This window comes from Scyliorhinus torazame, chromosome 14 (assembly GCF_047496885.1).
Source record: "Scyliorhinus torazame isolate Kashiwa2021f chromosome 14, sScyTor2.1, whole genome shotgun sequence".
Lineage (NCBI taxonomy): Eukaryota > Metazoa > Chordata > Chondrichthyes > Carcharhiniformes > Scyliorhinidae > Scyliorhinus > Scyliorhinus torazame.
In genome coordinates this window covers 61,365,666-61,387,658 of record NC_092720.1, presented here as the reverse complement: position 1 = coordinate 61,387,658, position 21,993 = coordinate 61,365,666, and the positions used below count along the sequence as shown (strand labels likewise).

General features: G+C 44.1%; 1 protein-coding gene across 3 annotated transcripts in view; it reads right to left on the bottom strand.

The window, feature by feature from the left end:
- dis3l2 (DIS3 like 3'-5' exoribonuclease 2) overlaps window positions 1–21,993 on the bottom strand; it is a 426,581-nt gene that overhangs the window by 252,563 nt on the left and 152,025 nt on the right. For all 3 annotated transcript variants that reach the window (XM_072474282.1, XM_072474283.1, XM_072474285.1), the window contains 2 exons: window positions 7,899–8,148; window positions 1,803–1,933 (listed from right to left, as the gene is read on the bottom strand). In XM_072474282.1, coding sequence (XP_072330383.1) covers window positions 1,803–1,933; window positions 7,899–8,148 — 381 coding nt within the window. The remainder of the gene's footprint in view (window positions 1–1,802; window positions 1,934–7,898; window positions 8,149–21,993) is intronic.

Below are 21,993 nucleotides of genomic sequence, written 5' to 3'. Positions count from 1 at the left end.
ACAAATAAATAATTGCATAAGAAAGATACTGAGATAATCAAGGGTGACTGTATATATAGGTTGGCAAAATCAGATTGGCAAAGGTAGTCTGGAAAATGAGTTCATAGTGTGTTTTCGGGACAATTTCTTAAAACAGTACATTCTAGCGCCAACCAGGGAGTCGACTATCCTAGACATGCTGGTTTGCAATCAGTCAAGATTAAATCAATAACCTCATTGTAAAGAAGCCTCGATTGACAGCGATCACAACATGATAGAATTTCATGTTCAGTTTTAAATGGAAGAGTGTGCATCCATGACGAGTGTGTTCAACCTAAATGAATGTAACTATGAGAATATCAAGGTAGATTTGGATAAGATAAACTGGGAAAACAGGTTAAAGATAGCACAGTAGAAGTGCAGCGCAATCTTTTAAGGAGATTTTTAATAACACTCAGAAAGGATTTATCCCAGTGAGAAAGATAGGTCTCTGAAAAGGATACATCATCTGTGGTAAATATGAAAGTTAAGGATAGCATTAATTTGAAAGAAACACTGCAAATCTGGAAAGTACGCCAGAAGATTGGATGGATTTTAGACACCAACAAAGAATGACTAAAAAGATAATAATGAGGCAGAAAGCAGAATGCGAGAGAAAGCTAGCTAGTAATATAAAACAGACAGTAAAAGTTTTTGGAGGTAATTGAATAGGAAAAGAGTAACAAAAGCAAGTGTTGGTCCTTGAGAGTGAATCTGGGAATTCATCATGGAAAACAAAGAAATGGCGGAGGCGTCAAACAGGTATTTTTGTGTCTGTCTTCGCCATGTAAGACCCTAAATAGTCTTGAAAATCAAGAGGCGACGGAGGGGGACGAACTTAATACAATCACCATCACCAGGGAAAGGATGCGAGAAAGACCATTCAATCCAAAGGTTTGACAAGTCCCCCGGACCAAATGGTCTGAATCTTAAAAGAAGTGGCAGCCAGGAGCCAGGTAGCAACTGTATTGGTTATATTCAACCAAAATTCCTTAGACTCTGGAAATGTTCCAGTGGATTGGAAAACAGCTAATTACCAGCTTTGTTTATGAAAGGTGGAAGGCAGAAAGCAGGAAACTATAGACCCCCACCCTATCCCCGTAACCCCACCAACCTTTAGCAATTTAGAATAGCCAATCCACTTAACTTGCACATCTTTGGACTGTGGGAGGAAATGGGAGCGCCCGGAGGAAACCTGCATACATGGTGAGAATGTGCAAACTCCATACAGACAGTGACTTACAGCTGAAATTGAACCCGGGTCCCTGGTGCTGTGATGCGGCAGTGCTAACCACTGTGCCACCGGGCCATCCATTAGAATCCATTATTAAGGTTATAGCAGGATAATCACGATTTGATCAGGCAAAGCCAACATGATTTTCTGAAAGGAAAATCATGTTTAACTAACCTGTTTTTAGGTTAGTAACATTAAAGGTGGATAGTGGGCAACCGGTACATGTCGTGTACTTGGATTTGCAAAACACATTTCGATAATTTAATCAGACAGGCAACATAAAATCCCAGTCAATTGCTGTTTAATTAATTTAAACTGGTTTCTTTATTGTCGGCAGGCACACTTCAAATTCGTAGGTGCACCCGTCAACTGAAATATCACGGCAAACGTCTTTTTGCGCAATATTATGTGCTTTCAGGTTGGGCACGCGCCCTAACTTTATATGTAAAATTCTGATGCTGCTCCATTGCATGCTACTGTAACTTCAGATTATTAGCCACATGTAGGTGAATGAAACAAAGAAGGAGAAAATATTTTCACGTGTATTTACCTTGCCAGTTTTTTGAAGAACTGGATGAATTCTTGAATCATTTACTACCATATCGCTAGGTTTTGCTTGTCTTGAAGTTTGCATTCTGGTGCCACTCTTATCAACGGGCTGTATTCCGCTAAATCCAGCAGCTACAAAATCAATTTTTTAAAAAATCACAATTACATATAATTAGGAATTTTCACTTTTTTTCTTTTGCAAAATAAAACTAGGCCACAGAACAATTTTTGTTTTTGTTCATGTACAAGTTAGATAAAACTTCTATTTGTAAGTGAAGTCATAAATTAATGAGTATTGGAGGCCTAAAGACAATACTGCAAAGACCCTCAAATTGTAACCATCTGCCAATGAGGCAACTTTCAAATTTTAGTCAATTGTATGATTCAACTAGTAGCCAGTAATTAAAATCACTGCCTGAAAAAGTGAAGAAACAACGTTAAGTTTGTACACTGCTTTGACATGTTCCTTCCAGTTAATTGTTGGAAAAGAAAGTGAAAACCAAGTGAACAAATTTTGGATCTGTATAGCAAAACAATCAAGTGTGAATGCATACACTAAGGAACATGAACAAATGATTCCTTCTTCGTGCAGTGTATAGAGGCATCCATCTAATTAAATACTATGGTCGCATAATTAGCTTTAAGATTTGTCAACTTGCATGACAAAGTTAATTTCATCAAACCCAAGTGAGGGAGAAATAAAGTCAATTTTCCAGATAGCCAAATAAAAAAAGCAACATGACTTGTCACTACACAAACTCATGAGTTATTTGAACGGTTTGAAGCTCAGCACGGAAAGCTTTAATGCATCAAATAGATTTCAAAGCTACCAAGAAAGTTGGGTATAACCTTGTTTGAAAACAGCTGCGCGGTGAAACGTGAACAGAAGCCCGTTGCTGATACATTGACTGGAGAAGCTGGGTTTGCTAAGAGTGCACGCTGAATGAGTCTTAAAATACAGCTAGACTAGATTTTTCCAATTTTGCCTTGTGCTTGAACAGAAGTGGTGGTGGCAGAATGAAAAAAGAACACTTTACAAGGTTATGCACAAACCGAATGGGCTTGATTAAGAAAAGAACATCTGATGGCATTCGTACTCAGAAGTCTCAGCCCCTGTGAAAAACCTACTTGTAATTGATATTCAGCTGAAGAATAACCACTAAAACTGCACCTGCACTTATAAGGATGGCAGTTAAAGTGTGGAGAACCATCTAATTTACATTATTATGAATTACACTGCAACAGTGAATAAATAATTTATTTTTCCAAATGATTTCGCAACAAGCTGAGATGTGAACTTTAGACCGGTTTCCGAGGTAACATTTGACAAAACAATTTTCAAGTGCCCTTTTACTTCAGAGGCAGACACATGATTACAGACACTGCCTTTTTACTGTTTTTACTGGAGGTTTAACAAAAACTACGGTTCACCAAAAATATTTATGCAGCTGTAGTGTTTATTTATCTATATCAAAGGCACTTGCTCACAGACCCTGGATAAAAAGCTTAGAACCTACTTCCCAAATTCTTTTACTCATCCTCCATCACTTCTGGACCCACACCAAAGAAACCTAAATAACGGCCCTGATTCAGTATAAACAATGGTCTGAAGTTCTGCTCTAACTGCGTTAAATAGAGGATCTTAACAAGAAAATTTATCACATTTCCAGCAAGACTCATTGATATCAAGCAATTTTTCCCTATCCGATTTCATTGAACTGATTGATTTAAATTTTGCATTCATAAAACAACAAATCACTATTAAGAAATAGGTGGATTGGCCATGCTAAATTGCCCCTTAATTGGAAAGAAATAATTGGTGAGGGAGCGGACGAGTGGGCAGGTGATGGGGTGGGTGAGGGGGTGAGAGTGATTGATTGATTGATTGTCACATTGTCACATGTATTAAAGTACAGTGACAAGTATTTTGCGGCCAAGGGGATGTGCACAGTACATACATAGTGGACACAAAGAATAATCGACAGAGTAGATTGACAAATAGTACATCGACATGTAGTGATTGGTTACAGTACGGAACAAGGGCGCGAGAGAGGGCGCGAGGGAGGGCGCGCGAGAGAGGGCGCGCGAGAGAGGGCGCGCGAGAGAGGGCGCGCGAGAGAGGGCGCGCGAGAGAGGGCGCGCGAGAGAGGGCGCGAGAGAGAGGGCGCGAGAGAGAGGGCGCGAGAGAGAGGGCGCGAGAGAGAGGGCGCGAGAGAGAGGGCGCGAGAGAGAGGGCGCGAGAGAGAAGGCGCGAGAGAGAGGGCGCGAGAGAGAGGGCGCGAGAGAGAGGGCGCGAGAGAGAGGGCGCGAGAGAGAGGGCGCGAGAGAGAGGGCGCGAGAGAGAGGGCGCGAGAGAGCACGCGAGAGAGAGCGCGAGAGACAGTGCAAGAAAGAGAGCGAGAGCGAGAAAGTAAGGCACAGAGGTTTAGGGCGCTAAGGGCCAATGCTGTTAAAGGTTTGGCTACCAATGGTAGAGGAGCGGAAATAGCATGCTCTACCATCCTCTCGCCATAGTCCTTAATTCCTTAACTATCCAAAACTGCAATGATCTCAGCCGTATATATACTAAATTACTAAGCACTGTGCACCCTCTGGGGTACAGAGTTTGAAACATTCAATGATGAGTGAAGAAATTTGTCAACTCTTAGTAAATGGCCATATTCTTATCCTGAAACCCAGTGAGACTGTCATATCTTTTCAAAATCTTATATTTCTCAATGAGATCAAATCTCAGTCATTGAACTCCAGAGAGTATAGGTCCATTCCACAGAATCTCCTCTCATAGGACAATCCACTCTTACAAGTAATCAATCTCGAAAACCTTTGTTGCACCCTCTTGAAGGTAAGTACATCCTTCTTTTGGAATGGAAACCAAAACTGTTTTCCAGGTGTGGTCTCATAATTTATACTTCCTTAGCCCTGTGTTCCAACCCCATTGCAATAAAGGACAACATGCCATATGTCTTCCCAATTGCTTGCTTGCCTGAATGTTAACATTCTATGCTTCTCTAATCAGAAAGCCTCGAACAACGGGGCATACTAAGACGAGAAGTTTCTTCACTCATAAGACTGTCATTCTTTGGAATTCTCTAACTCAAAGGGCTGTGAATATTTATTAATTAATTATATTCATGGCTCAAATGTATAGATTTGTGGACTCAAAAGGAATCAAGGGATATGGGATTGGGTCTAAAAGTGGATTTGAAGTCCAAGTTAGCCATGACCTGACTGAATGATTGACCAGACTCAAATGACATATTGCTCACTTCTGTTCCCATTTCTTATGTTATTGCATTATGATAAACATTCAGGAAGTGTGCGGAGAAATAATCTAATAAATGAAATAAATGGCTTGAAGTTGAAGATTGAATGCAAATGGTACAAATAATATAATGTTCGTTGCTGCACCATAAATACTTATCCGAGTCACTGATGAAAGATGGATAGAAATTACAACCCAATGTTAACTACAATGCTCTATTCAAAAATACTGTAAAGGCCCATGTAAATTCTGAGTTCATCACCCAAGTAATTGAATTCTGAATGACTTTGTATTACATAATTCTGGAACACAAATTCCCAAATGGAAATAGTTTACGTAGAACCATTCAGTATCTTGTGCTAATTCCCATGCAAATTTCAATTCTCAATCTTCAAAATGAAGGTTGTAATGAGATGGATGTTTACAACGTCATTGGTTCTTTCCAGGAACTCTTTATGGCTTAATCAGACTGATATAAACTCTGCCACTAACAGAATCTTCCGTGATAACGAATCTAAACATCCAGCAAAGCAATACAATTTACATTACTTAGAATTTTGAACATTACTTATTTATTTATAGCCTTATCAAGCAACAAAGCAAATGTAACTATTGTTTGAATGTAGGAAGTAATTAACAGCATGCACCTTAAACTTCAACTGCAAGCTTTCTCCACACAGCATCAAATATTATTTATTGAGCACTTGTAATGTAATAAAATACACCAAGGCACTTAACAGGAACATTGTAGAGCAACATTTCTGCGATTCTGTGATTTGACATTGAGCCATATAGTGTATTATTTGGATGGATGATTAAAACTTGGTCAAGGAGGTATGGTTTAAGGAATGTCTAAAAGGAGAAGCAGAGAGGTTTAGAACATAGCTCTTAACCTCGGGGCCTCAAAAGCTGTGGGCACAGCTGTGAATGATGGAGCAATTAAAATCAAGAGGCCAGAATTAGAAGAGAACAGACATCTCAGAGGGCTTGGGAAGCTGGAAAAGATAAAGTATAGGGAAGGGAAAGACAATAAAGGGATTTGAAAACTCGTACATTTTTAAAATCGAGGCCATTCATAAGTACTAAAATATGCAGGTGTCAGCAAGAACTGGATTGACAGTAAAGGCACACCAGAGTTTAAAAAAAAAATATTTTAAAATGGCAGAATCATAAAAATGTCACAACGCAGGAGGCTAACCTATTGCCTCATACACGTTCAACATAAACTCCTTCCTCTTACCCCGATTAATAAAGTCCCTATTAATAAAGTGAAGGATACTGTATGCTTGTTACCCACTGTCAACCTGTTCTGTCACCTTCAATGGCTTATACACTATATACCAAGGTATTTAAGTAGTTGTGTCTAAATTATATTTAATATAATGATAAAATAATTGATTAAAACCCCCAGCTGCCATGGTGGGATTTGAAATCATGACTTAGATCATGAGCACAGGTTTGGATTACTAGTCCAGTATCATAACCAATGCAATGGTTCCGATTTTGCTGCCACCTTTTCTTCTTTTAATACATTTTCCCTCTCCAAGATAGCTTGAGAGTGTGGATTACACCATAGTTTATCACAGACTTGAGTGTACTTATACAAGGAGTGCAGGTACAGCAGGCAATTAAAAAAGACAAATGACATATTGGCCTTTATTGCAAAGGGATTGAAGTAAGAATGAAGAAGGTTTGCTACAATTTTACATGGCTTTGGTGAGACAATACCTAGATTACTATGAGCAATTTTGATCTCCATATTTAAGGATGGATATATTTGCATTGGAGGCAGTATAGTTAGGTTCAGTAGATTGATCTATGGGATGACAGGGTTGTCTGTGATGAGAAGCTAAGTACTAAGTAGATTGGGTCTATGTTCGCTTGCATTTAGAAGATTGAGATGTGATCTCATTGAAACATTCAAGATTATGACTGTCCTTGATAGGGTAGGCACGGAGACATTGTTTCCCCTGGCTGGAAAATCAAGATTCAAGTGGTACACTTGGATGAAGGACCGATCATTTAAGACTGAGATGAAGAGAAACTTCGACTCAGGGTGAATCTTTGGAATTTTCTACCCCGAAGGGCTGTGGATGTCCATCACTGAAAGGCTGAGATGGATATATTTTTGATCTCTCAGGGAATCAAAGGATACGGGGAACAGGCAGGAAAGTGGAGTTGAAGCCCAATATTAGTCATGACCATATATAATGGCAGAGCAGGCTGGATAGGCTGTATAGTCTTCTCCTGCTCCTATTCCTTTTTTAAAAATATCTTTTTATTGGCATTTCCCATATTTATAAACAGTTATACACATCACATTTTTCTCGCCCGAGCTAATTTCCTTTATTAGACAGAGAGGTTTAGTTTGTCCTTCGTTTAACTGACTCTGCGTGCATTTCATTGCCCTCTGGATCGGTCTATGGTTCCTCCCCTGTTGTCCCCCGCCCCGTTGTCCCCCCCCTCCCTGCCCCCAAGCTACAAGTGGTTCAAGGTGGAAATAAACAAACCAAGTTGTTAAAATGCAGAACACTATCAACCTCTCAAGTTTATATTTAAAAAAAGCTTTTGTGCTTCTCTACACATTTATCAAAACATTCTAGGCAAGATTGTGCTATAGACATAAAAATTTATTCTTACAATAGGTTAGATATCTAACAGTAAATCACCACTTAAATGGCTGTAGCTTTTCCAACGCGTAGTTGGCATATCACAATAACACAAAATTGAACAATACCTTCCAATTATTTACTTCCTGAAGTGACACAAGTTGCAGGCTAAAATAACAACCATTTATTAAATTCAGAAACATTTAACTGACCAAGATAATCTCACCCTTTTCTGAAGGACTGAAGTTTATCTCGCCAACACTTCCATCAAGTACGATTTTCGCACTTGTTCCATTATCGTTCTCATCTAGGCTGTCATCATATTGCTCTTCAATAATTACATCAGGACTGGTTTCAAGTACTTTAACTTTATTATGAGTTGGCAGGTCCTCAAAGTTAACATTATTAACTTCACCAAGCACGTCTGATTGAGCAACTGCATTAGTTTCTGAGTCACATCCTTCTGGTATGATAACCTGCAGAAACACAAAAAGAGGATCGTGAAAATTCTGACCTTTAGAAGTGAAGTCTAAATTGAACAAACTGGACCAAAGTACTGGATTGGGATTTGGATTTGTTTTATTGTCACGTTTACCTAGATACAGAGAAAAGTATTGTTCTGCATACAGTCCAGACAGATAATTTCATACATGAAAAAAACATAGGGCATACGTAAATACACATTGTAAATACATAGACACAGGCATCAGGTGAAGCATACAGGAGAGCAGTACTACTCAGCAGAGAAGGTGTTTAACAAGTTCAGATAAGTCCATACGAGGGTCATTCAGGAGACTGGCAACAGCAGGGAAGAAACCGTTTTTGAATCTGTTAGTGTTTGTTCTCAGACTTTTGTATCTTCTGCCTGATTCAAGAAGTTGGAAGAGTGAATACCTTGGGTGGGAGGGGTCTTTGATTACGCTGCCCACTTTCCCAAGGAAAGGGAGACGTAGACAGAGTCAGTGGATGGGAGGCAGGTTCGCGTGATGGACTGGTCAGTGTTCACGACTGTCTGTAGTTTCTTACTTTCTTGGGCCGAGCAGTTGCCATACCAGGCTGTGATGCAGCAGATAGGATGCTTTCTACAGTGCATCTGTAAAAATTGGTAAGAGTCAATGTGGATATGCTGAATTTCCTTAATTTCCTGAAAAGTATAGGTGTTGTTGTGCTTTCTTGGTCGTAGAGTCGATGTGGGTGGACCAGGACAGATTGTTGGTGATGTGCACACCTAGGAATTTGAAGCTATCAACCACCTCCACCTTGGCACCATTGATGCAGAAAGGGGTGTATACAGTACTTTGCTTCCTGAAGTCAATGCCAGCTCTTTAGTTTTGCCGACATTGGGGGAGAAATTGTTGTCGTTATACCACTCCACTAGGTTGTCTATCTCCCTCCTGTACTCTGACTCATTATTGTTCAAGGTCCAACCCACTACAGTCGTGTCATCAGCAAACGTGTAGATGTGGAGTTGGAGCCAAGTTTTGCCACACAGTCGTGTGTGTATAGGGATTATAATAGGGGGCTAAGAATGCAGCCTTGTGGGGTACTGAGGACTATCTTGGAGGAGTTGTTGTTCATCCCTACTGATTGTGGTCTATGGGTCAGGAAGTCGAGGATCTAGTTGTAGAGGGAGGAGCCAAGTCCTACTTTTTGGAGCTTTGATAGGAGCTTGGCTGGGATTATGACGTTGAAAGCAGGGCTGTCGTCAATGAACAGGAGTCTGATGTAGGAGTCCTTGTTGTCGAGATGCTCCGGGGATGTCGGGCCAGGGAGATGGCATCTGCTGTGGACCGGTTATGGCAGTATGAGGAACTACAGTGGATCAAGGCTATCAACTGTTCAGTAGACAACTCATTCATCCATGTGTGTGGGATCCAAAGGCAGGTTCTTGGCACATTGTATGTTGATGCTTCATCCTTGGCTACTTTTTCAGCGGCGGTTTTCTATTGCCTTCCACTGTCAGGGGCAGGGCATGGAAACAGGACCCATGTCTACCTCAGCTGGATTAGGAATTGAATCTGTGCTGTTGATGTTATTCTGAACCACACACTAACCATCTAGCCTTTTGAGCTAACCCTTAGTAGAAGATGAAGAAAAAATTGCGTAAAATTATTGCAATTAAACAAATGACACATCAAATGGAAACTAAATCAGCATAATTAATTTTGATTGTGGAGACATAAATTTGGCTGATAATAAGATCGCCATGAACAGTCAGAAAAATAAACAACAGTTCATATTTATATAGTGCCTTTAATGTAATGAAACGTCCTTAGATGTTTAATAGAGCATTGTAAAACAAGATATGACTATGCCACAGAAGGGGAAATTAGGTTAGATTACCAAAGGTTTGACCAAAGAGGTAGGTTTTAAAAAGAGGAAAGCAAAGGAGAGAGGCAGAGAAATACATGAAGGGAATTCCAGAGCTTTAGCCATAGGAAACTGAAGGCAATTATAATTGCTCCATAAAATGCCAGAAGGAGCACAGGCATCTCCAAGGGTTGTAGGGCTGGAGGAGATTAGAGAGATATTGACGGGCAAAGTCATGGAGGGTTGAGAACCAGGGAGGTTGCTTGACTGGGAGTTAATTTAGGTCAGTGAGAATAGGGGTGACAGGGGAACAGGACTAGGTGAGAGTTCGGACACAAGTAGCAGTCTCAGATGATGGGCTGCCCCTTTTAGGACTGAGGAGGAATTTCTTCAAAGGATGGTAAATCTTTGGAATGTTCTATCCCAGAGGCCTGTGGAGACTTGGCTATTGAGTACATTAAAGACAGAGATCAATAGATTTCTAGATAGTAAAGACTTCAAGGGATATGGGGATAGTGCAGGAAAATGACATTGAGGTAGAAGGTCAGCCACATCTAATTTAATGGTGGAGCAGGTTCAAAGCATTAAATCACCAACTGCTGCTCCCCTTTTCTACATTCCAATGTTTCAATGTTGCCAGTGAAAAGGATGAAGCTAGTGGCCAGGGAACAGAGTTTTGAGCAGGGACTGAAAACCATGTCTTCAGTATTCCTGATATTTAATTAGAGGAAATTTCTGCTCCATCCAGTGCTGGATATCAGATCAGTAGTCTGGTAGCTTAGTAACAGTGGAGGAGTCGAAAAAGGTGGTGGGGAAGTAGAGCTAGGTGCCGTCAGTTAACATGTGAAAATGAACATGAACAATGTGCCTTTGACTGATGTTGCCGAGGGCAGCATTTGATGAGAAATAGGAGGGGATCAAGGATACATCTTTGACAGACATCAGAGGTAATGGTGGGGCAGGAGGAGGAGGAGAAGCCAGAGCAAGTGATTCTCTGGCTGAGTAGCTAGGTAAGAATGGAAGGGGATCAGAGCAGTCCCACCAAGCTGGTTAACAACAGAGAGAAATTAGAGGAGGATGGTACAGTCAAAACGCTGATATAGGTCAGGTTATGAGCAGTAGAATATTGGATGAGCTGATATTGACAGAGCTTGATGAATGGGAAGCTAGTCAGGAGGGCTCTGGAATAGATGAGTATGTAAGTGAAAAGCGTCTCAGCAGCAGAAGGGCTACGGCAAGGCTGGTGAATCATGGAAGTGGAAGAAAGCAGTCTTTATGATGGAGAGAACATTGGTCAGAAGCTGAGGACAGGGTTAAATACAACATTAAAGTTACAGTCTGGTTAATGACATGCATCCAGGTTGTGGTGGAGACATAAAATTATGATTTCAGTCTTCCTGATGGTTAATAGGAGCAAATGTCAGTTCACCCTACTGGATATGAAACAGGAAGGGCAAGAGTTGAGAAAGATAGTGGTAGCAGTTGTTGGATGGTTTCAACAGACATTTGCAAACTGACCCCAATCTTCAGACACTGCAGTCATGAGGAAGTAGATGAGAAAGAGGAGGGAGTTAAGGACAGATCCTTGGCGGATTCCGGGGATACCTATGCAGGGGCTGGAAGGGCATGTGCTCCCTACAACATGGGACACTGTCACTGTCAACACATTTCACCCAAAAGGCACTGTGCCAGTTTTAGAGGTGAAACTTATGCTGAATATTCTGCAGAAATAATTAACAAAAGTCCAAACATTAAATATCCCATGCTAGCCCAATCAAGCAGGGGAGTTTCACGATTGAATTAGGGCAACCTTGAGCAACACACAGAAAAGTGGAACTCCTTTCTCAACATTTTTTAAAATTGATTTTGTAACTGATTGATCAGCATTAGTCCAGGGCAAATCATAGAATCCTTACAGTGCAGGAGGCTATTCGGCTCATTGATTCTGCACCGACCCTCTGAAAGAGCACCCGACCTAGACCTACTCCCTGCCCAATCCCCATAACCCAATAACCCCACCTAACCTGCACATTTTTGGTGGGAAGAAACCGGAGCACCCGGAGGAAATCCTCGAAGACACGGGTAGAAAGTGCAAACTCCAGTCACCCAAGGCCGGAATTCAACCTGGGTCTCTGCCACCTTGAGGCAACAGTGCTAACCATTGTGCCTCCCGGTCAATCATAAATTTCATGCCCTTGGCTTTACTTTTTAAATTGGCTTCAACTGACTGGTCCAGATTGTTAATGATGTGTTTGTATACCCGTGGCTAACCTTTCACCCGAGAAAGTGAGTGCAATGTGACAAACATCCCTGAATGGGTATAATTGAAAGATCTGCCTTCTTACATGGGGGCATGGCCAGTTCTGTGGGCAGGGGGTTCACTTTGGATGAAGGGACTTTTGAACCACCTTAAGAGGGCACGGATTCTCAAATGTTAAATTGTAATCGCACAACTTGTTTAAATGTTTAAAATTTCACAATTATTTGCACTATTTCATTTGATCCCACCAAATTACGCTGTTAGCTGGACAGAAATAATGCAGAAACTTCAAGACCATTTATTTAATGCTAATCCACAACCAGACTGCTTCATGCCAAACAACGTAAAAAGCTTGGAAATGGATCTGGATAAACGTAACAGATTTATTGCTCAGCAGATTAATTGTATCTGACAAAGAACACTGAGGAAGGAATTATATATGATCTATTCCTGCCCTATTGTTAGCCTTTAAAGTCCAACCAACCAAAGGATTCTCAAAGTTAGCTAGAGGCCCAAATGACAGTAACATTTTAAAAAATTAATTCGCTGGATATGCTCATCACGAGTAAGGCCTACACATTGCCTATCTCCAGCTTCCCTCAAGAAGGTGGGAGTTTAAAGTCTTATTTGCTGCCGCCATCCATATAGTGAAGTGTGACAACAATTCTATTAGGTAAAGCAGTGATGGGCAACCTAGGCTAGTGAGTGGGCTGCATGGCCCGACCTTCATCTCAATGGGACGGAATATTAAAATCAGGCTTGTTCACTTACCATGACCCCATGAATAATATTAAATACATTTAATATATGCCAAAAATGTCATTAAGAGTTATAGAAAATGCTTAATCATTTATATTAAAACTGTCAACTTCAAATAGCAAGTACAAAATAAATATTTGCACTTCAGACGCAGAGGGAGTGCACGACTCTCAGTCAATGTTGTGTGCAATCAGCATGCATTTCACTTTGCCTGCCCTTGCTTTACATGCGTATCACTTCATATAGGTAGGAAAAAAAGACAGAAATCAGCAGAATGTGACAACCCTGCACATGGGAAATGGTTAACAATATGACTCATGGGCCGCACTCAGAACCAAGATGGGTCGCAGCCTGCCCATCACTGAGACACTGAGTACAAGAATTTTGAGCAAGTGACAATGAAGAAACAGCAATATTTGTTGAAGTCGGGACAGTATGTGACATGAAAGTGATTTTGTTGCCCTGTGAGGAAAGTAGGAAGGAACTTAAGCAAGGAGTCAGGAGGGCTAAAAGGGGTCACGAAAAGTCATTGGCAAATAGGGTTAAGGAAAATCCCACGGCATTTTGCACGTACATAAAAAGGAAGAGGGTAGCCAGGGAAAGGGATGGCCCACTGAAGGACAGGCAAGGGAATCTATGTGTGGAGCCAGACGAAATGGGCGAGGCACTAAATGAATACTTTGCATCAGTATTCACTAAAGAGATGGAATTGGTGGATGTTGAGTTTGGAGAAGGGTGTGTAGATAGCTTGGGTCACATTGAGATACAAAAAGACAAGGTGTTGGGCGTCTTGAAAAATATTAAGGTAGATAAGTCCCCAGGGCCTGATGGGATCTACCCCAGCATACTGAAGGAGGCTAGAGAGGAAAGTGCTGAGGCCTTGACAGAAATCTTTGGATCCTCACTGTCTTCATGTGATGACCCGGAGGACTGGAGAGTAGCCAATGTTGTTCCTCTGTTTAAGAAGGGTAGCAAGGATAATCCAGGTTTTGTGAGGGCCACGAAGAATCCAGCACAAGTTTTAAGGATACAAAGTAATAACATTTATTTACAATAACACATATATATATATATATATATATATATATATATATATATACAGCAGCAACTTCCCTTGCAGTATACTCCTTCCTGCTGGTTCCAAACTGGCCAGCTTTATTTATACATGGAGTTTACTAATGGTTTCTCTGCCCCCCTCATTGGGGAAGCTCATACTCCCACAGGATTGTGGGATTGTCATTAGTCCCCAATCAATGGTAAGCAGGCAGGTTATAACATCCCTCCCCCCCAAAGTCCAAGGAATCCACCGAAGACCCTGGCAAAGGAGGGCGTCGGACTCGTTTTGCCGCAGGACGGACACCATTTGCACGTGGCGCTGCATGAGGCGGCGTGTAACGAGACGGAGACCGGCGCTTCCGTGATGAATGGCATAACGGTTGTACATCCACGGCCCGTGGACCCGAGGATTCCCCCTCTGATGCGTCCTGTGTCTCCATCTCGGAGTCAGAGTCTGCTGCCTCCGTCATGTCAGCGTCTCTATCTCCATTCGGTTCTGTAATGACCTGCGCAGGCTTTGAGTGAGGCACCAGTGGAAGACTGTGAGGACTACCTTCCCTTGTCTCTGCGGCTGTAGAAATGAGCTCCGGGGAATCTTTGGAGGGGATAGTCTTCTGGACCGAACGTGGTCTACATGTTTGCGCTGGAGACGACCCTGGGCTTGCACCTGGTAAGATATAGGGCCTGTTTGGTGAAGGATTACACCAAGAACCCACTGGGCATCACCAGCAAAATTCCGAACGAACACTGGGTCACTGGGCGCAAACTGCCGAATCGGCCGATGCCGAGAAAACCCCTGTCCCTGCCGTTCTGGTGTGCGGCGTACTTTTGCGCCAATGTCCGGGAAAACCATACTAAGGCGGGTGCGAAGTCTCCGGCCCATTAGGAGTTCTGCGGGAGCTATCCCAGTCACCGCATGGGGGGTGGTCCTATACGAAAACAAAAAGTGAGCCAGTCTCGTGTCCATTGATCCGGAAGACTGCTTCTTTAGGCCTCTTTTGAATGTCTGCACTGCGTGCTCTGCCAACCTATTTAAAGCTGGGTGGTAAGGGGCAGTGCGGATATGGCGTATGCCGTTCATCTTTATAAACCTCGCAAACTCCTCACTCGTGAATGGACTGCCGTTATCCGTGACCAGCACCTCGGGGAGGCCATGCGTACTAAAAGACAAACGCATCTTTTCAATTGTTGCGCAGGACTTTGTCCCCTGCATCTTATGCACCTCTAGCCATTTAGACTGGTCGTCGATTAACAGAAGGAACATGGATCCTTGAAAAGGGCCTGCGAAATCTGCATGTAAGCGCGCCCAAGGCCGCCCTGGCCATTCCTAGTGATGTAGGGGCGCAGCCGGCGGAAGCTTCGGATGCTCCTGGCAAATGGAGCAGTTTTGGGCCACCTTCTCAATGTCTGTGTCGAGGCCTGGCCACCAGACTAACTCCGGGCCAACATTTTCATTTTGGTCACACCTGGATGCCCATTGTGCAAGTCTCTTAGTATCAGCTCCTGGCCTTTTTCCGGGACAATCACACGCGTCCCCAACAAGAGGATGCCGTCTTCCACGCTGAATTCTGACCGCTTGGAGGAAAAATGCCCGCAACTCACCTGGGAGCTGTCTATGCTGCCCACCATACAGGGCTATGTGCCGAACCTTTGACAGGGCTGGCTCCGTCTGGGTCCACTCACGGATCTGTGATGCCGTGACAGGCAAGGTGTCCATAAACTTTCGGGTTGCAACCACCTCACCGGTCGTGGGGGTCGACATGGGGCCGGTCGATAAAGGCAATCGGCTCAGTGCGTCGGCATTTGCTATCTGCGTTCCTGGTTTGTGCTCCAGAGAATACTCGTATGCAGCGAGCAACAAAGCCCAGCGCTGGATCCGTGCGGAAGTAATGGGCGGTATTGGCTTATCCTCTCGGAAAAGTCCCAACAGAGGCTTATGATCAGTCACGATAGTGAAATGGTGGCCATACATGTACTGGTGGAAGCGTTTCACCGCAAAAACCACTGCCAAGCCCTCCTTCTCGATCTGCGCGTTCTTTTTCTCCGCTGCAGTCAATGTGCGGGAGGCGAAAGCTATCGGTCGCTCGGCCCCGTTCTCCATCTTGTGGGACAGGACGGCCGCAATACCATATGGGGATGCATCACATGTGACGAGCAAAGGCTTTCCAGGATCATAGTGGGTTAGTAACCCAGACGACGACAATTGTTGCTTTACCCGCCGGAAAGCGGTTTCTTGCAGCTGACCCCAAACCCAGGTGTGATTTTTCTTTAGCAGAAGGTGCAACGGGGCCAGCGTAGTTGCCAGATTGGGGAGGAACTTCCCGTAATAGTTTACGAGACCGAGAAAAGAACGAAGATGCGAAGTGTCAGTCGGGGCGGGGGCCTGTTGAATCGCACGCACCTTCTCTGCGACGGGGTGCAAACCATTGCGGTCCACCCAATAACCTAGGTAGACTACATCCTTTGCCTGAAATACGCACTTTGTGCGACGTAAACGGACTCCAGCCTCCGAAAAGCGTCTAAGGACAGCCTCCGGATTTTCCAAATGTTCCTGCTCCGACGTCCCTGTATTCAAAACGTCATCTAAGTAGACAGCGACACGTTGTAAACCTCTCAAAATGCCCTCCAGAACACGTTGAAAAATAGCGCAGGCAGAGGATACTCCAAAGGGCAATGGTGTATATTCATACAGGCCCCGGTGTGTATTAATCATTACATATGGTTGGGAGGCAAGGTCCAGCTCCGACTGTAGGTAGGCGTGACTCATATCTAATTTTGTGAACGAGGGTCCGCCTGCAAGCTTCGCGTAGAGATCCTCTATGCGAGGCATTGGATATCGGTCGAGTCGGGAAGCCGTATTCACTGTAAGTTTATAGTCGCCACACAAGCGAACTGTGGCATCTGGCTTCATGACAGGTACAATTGGTGCTGCCCAGTCAGCAAAACGGACGGGCCTGATAATACCCAAACTCTCCAAACGAGTGAGCTCCCCTTCTACTTTCTCGAGCAAGGCGTAAGGCACTGGGCGTGCCCGGAAATAGCGCGGCGTGGCTCCTGGTTCGACTTGGATAGGGGCTACGGCCCCTTTTATTTTCCCCAAACCAGGCTGGAATACCTGGGTATCGTCCTAGCACCTCAGTCAACCCTTCAGAAACTGTTTGGAGGATGTGCTGCCATTGCAACCGCAAATGGCGCAACCAGTCCCGACCCAACAGGCTGGGCCCATGGCCGCGCACCACGATAAGTGGGAAACGCCCCTCCTGGCGTCCATAAACAACAGGGGTCATTGTAGTTCCTGCAATGTCCAGTGGTTCCCCTGTGTAGGTGGCCAACCTGGCCTGTGAGTCGGTTAATGTAAGGGTCTGTATACCCTGCTTGATGCGGTCGAATGTCCTCTGGGCATTCACGGAGACCGCTGCGCCAGTGTCCAACTCCATCTCAAGCGGGTGACCATTGACCCGTACTGTCACCTTAATGGCGGCCACACGGGGAGCTGCCACACAATGCAGCTGCAGGCAGTCGTCCTCCATCTCCACATCCTCAGGAGTAGTCGCCGCAGGTTCATCCACATGGAAGGTACGGCCCCTGGGCTGGTCCCAGTTTCGGTCGGAACGGCGGTGCCTCTGGCGCCCCCAGGACCGGCGTCCGCGACGGGGTTGGCGCCTACAAGTCTGACAGGGACATGGCTCCCCATCCAATGGTTCTGGAGAAGGCTCCCTTTGGGGAGGAATGTCCGACGGCCACTGGCGTCGATCCGGACGTCGCCTCGCCCAAGGTACCGCAGGAGTGCGGGGGGACGTTTTCGGACGGAAGGGGTTGCGCCCCAAGGCATGCACTTCCATTCCCTGTAGCTCCTGCACTCTCTCGGGACAATACTATTTGAATGACATGTTGAAAAGTCAATGTTGGCTCAGCTAACAACTTTCTCTGGGTGGCCGCATTGTTAATACCGCAAACCAAACGGTCGCGAAACATTTCTGACAAGGTCTCACCATAGTCACAGTACCCGCAATCCTGCGTAGCCTGGATAGAAAATCGGCAAGGGATTCTCCAGGGGTCCTCTCAGCGGTATTAAACCGATAACGCTGGACTATCGTGGACGGGGTTGGGTTAAAATGTTGCCCCACTATATTCACAAGTTCATCAAACGTTTTGGTGTCCGGTGCAGCTGGGTACGTAAGGCTCCTAATCACCCCAAACGTATGCGGGCCGCAGGCGGTGAGCAATGTGACCAACTGGCACTCGTTTTCTGTGATATTATTTGCCCGGAAATAGTAACGCATCCGTTGTGCGTACTGGTTCCAGCTTTCCAGCGCAGCATCAAAAACATCCAAACGTCCGTACAGAGGCATGGCATAATAGAAAACAACTTCCAACCTGTATCCAACAAAAATCCAGGGAGGTGGCTTCAGCAGTGTAGAAAGCTATTCACTTTAACCCTCGTCACGAGTTTTGTGAGGGCCACGAAGAATCCAGCACGAGTTTTAAGGATACAAAGTAATAACATTTATTTACAATAACATATATAATATTAATATATATATATATATATATATATATATATAACAGCAGCAGCAACTTCCCTTGCTGCACACTCCTTCCTGCTGGTGCCAAATTGGCCAGCTTTATTTATACATTGGGTTTACTAATGGTTTCTCCGCCCCCCTCATTGGGGAAGCTCATACTCCCACAGGATTGTGGGATTATCATTAGTCCCCAGCCAATGGTAAGCAGGCAGGTTATAACACCAGGGAACTACAGGCCGGTGAGCCTTATGTCAGTGGTAGGGAAATTACTGGAGAGAATTCTTCGAGACAGGATCTACTCCCATTTGGAAGCAAATGGATGTATTAGCGAGAGGCAGCACGGTTTTGTGAAGGGGAGGTCGTGTCTCACTAACTTAGAGTTTTTCGAAGAGGTCACAAAGATGATTGATGCAGGTAGGGCAGTGGATGTTGTCTATATGGACTTCAATTAGGCCTTTGACAAGGTCCCTCATGGCAGACTGGTATAAAAGGTGAAGTCACACGGGATCAGGGGTGAGCTGGCAAGATGGATACAGAACTGGCTAGGTCATAGAAGGCAGAGAGTAGCAATGGAAGGGTGCTTTTCTGATTGGAGGGCTGTGACTAGTGGTGCTCCGCAGGGATCAGTGCTGGGACCTTTGCTGTTTGTAGTATAGATAAATGATTTGGAGGAAAATGTAACTGGTCTGATTAGTAAGTTTGCAGATGACACAAAAGTTGGTGGAATTGCGGATAGCGATGAGGACTGTCAGAGGATACAGCAAGATTTAGATCGTTTGGACGCTTGGGCGGAGAGATGGCAGGCGGAGTTTAATCCGGACAAATGTGAGGTAATGCATTTTGGAAGGTGTAATGCAGGTCGGGAATATACAGTGAATGGGAGAACCCTCAAAGAGTATTGACAGTCAGAGAGATCTACGTGTACAGGTCCACAGGTCACTGAAAGGGGCAACACAGGTGGAGAAGGTAGTCAAGAAGGCATATGGCATGCTTGCCTTCATTGGCCGGGGCATTGAGCATAAGAATTGGCAAGTCATGTTGCAGCTGTATAGAACCTTAGTTATGCCACACTTGGAGTATCGTGTTCAATTTTGGTCGCCACACTACCAGAAGGATGTGGAGACTTTAGAGAGGGTGCAGAAGAGATTTACCAGGATGTTGCTTGGTATGGAGGGCATTAGCTATGAAGAGCGGTTGAATAAACTTGGTTTGTTCTCACTGGAACGACGAAGGTTGAGGGGCGACCTGATAGAGGTCTACAAAATTATGAGGGGCAGAGACAGAGTGGATAGTCAGAGGCTTTTTCGCAGGGTAGAGGGGTCAATTACTAGGGGGCATAGATTTAAGGTGCGAGGGGCAAGGTTTAGAGAAGATGTACAAGGCAAGTTTTTTTACACAGAGGGTAGTGGGTGCCTGGAACTCACTGCCGGAGGTAGTGGAAGCAGGGATGATAGTGATGTTTAAGGGACATCTTGACAAATACATGAATAGGATGGGAATAGAGGGGTACGGACCCCGGAAGTGCAGAAGATTTTAGTTTAGATGGGCAGCATGGTCAGCACAGGCTTGGAGGGCCAAAGGGCCTGTTTCTGTGCTGTACATTTCTTTGTACCCACTACCATTGTCCTTCTAGGTGGTTGAGATCGCTGGTTTTGGAGGTGCTGTTGAGGAAGCATTGGCGAGTTGCGGTAGCGCATCCTGTAGACAGCACACAATGTAGCTACAACAGTGCATTGTGGTGGAGGGAATGATCAGGCAGACTGTATTGTCATGGATGTTATTCAGCTTCGAGTGTGTTTTTTTGCAGCTGCATCCATCGTCACAAGTATTACAATACATTCCTGAATTGACTTTTGTGGATAATGGAGTAGGGAGGCAAGCCATTTGATGTATCTTTTTCATAGAATTTACAGTGCAGAAGGTGTAGAATACCTAGCCTCAGATCTGCTGTCCTAGATATTCATGTGGCTGTTCTAGTTCAGTTTCTGGTCAATGGGCAACTTAGAATGTTGATGATAGGGGATTCTGTGATGGTAGCACCACTGAATATCAAGAGGAAACAGCCAGACTCTCTTTCATTGCCTCACACTTGAGAGACAAGCCTGAATGTTAGCCAGGTCTTGCAGCATGTGGGCAAGGACTGTTTTTATTATCAAAGGAATTGTGAATGGAGCTGAACACTGCAACAATCATTAAACAGATCCATTTCTGACTTTACGATAGAAGGAAGATCATTGCTGAAGTAACTGGACGCTGCCTTGAAGAAATACTGCAGCCATGTCTTGCACGTGTTGTCAACATTTTCAAATAATACCAACTTACACATCTGTGATGCCTTTAATGTGAACAAAATCCCAAGCACAAATCAGACAAAAACCAATGCCAAGCCAAAGAACAAGCCATTCAAAAGGATTATGAAAAGTGAACAGGCAGGCTTAAAGCAGAGAACGGTGGAGAGGGTTCATGAGGGAATTCTACCACATAGGTACTGATTAGCTAAAAATATAGCCAGCAAAGGTAGATAAGGGTGTGGGGATGCAGAAGGCCAGAATGGGGGGAATGTAGAGAGTGACAAAAGTTGCAGGGCAGGCGAATGTTGTAAAGATAGGAAGGGGAAAAGACATTGGAGGGGTTTGAAAAAAAGGATGCAAATATTAAATTTATGGGGCTGGTAGACCAGAAGCCAATGTAGGTCAATGAGCGGAGGAGTTATGGACTAACAAGAATTGGTGCAAGTTGGGATTGGTTCACAATTCTAGTGGGTGGAAAATGGGTGGTGGCCTAGAGTGCATTGGAAAGGCCATGTGTAGAAGTAACAAAAGCACAGATGAGCATTTCAACAGACAAAATGAGGTGGGGGCAGAGAGAACAGGGAGAAGCTCAGCTCTGGGTCAAATGGGGCACCAAGATTATGAACAATTTGGTTGAACACGAGACAGTGCCTGGGAAAAAACCAGAGTCAGTTCTGAGGAGAGAGTTTGTGGCAAGGCTGAAAGAAAATAGTTTTGGTCATCAATGTTTAGGCACAAGTATTTGCTGCTCATCCGGGAACTGGTCAAACAGGCTGACAACATAGCAGTGGAGGGCTCGAGAGAGCTGGTGGCAAGGTAGAATCGAGTATCCTTCGCCTGGCGTTATATATTTGGATGACATCACTAAGGACGAACATATTGCTATGAAATAGGAGGATGTCTGGGATGGACCTTTGAGGATTCCAGAGATCTGCTAAATTGCTTTGAGAGTCAAAAAACAGAGTGGTGTTCAGTTCCGCCAGGGAACAGCTGTGTGCTCCGAAAACAAAACACCAACTCAAGAAGAGTAAATTTGTATAATGTTGACCATTTCCTTACTTAAACTTCACACTTTACAGAATACATTATTATGATTCATACAAAAGAACATTCAAAGTG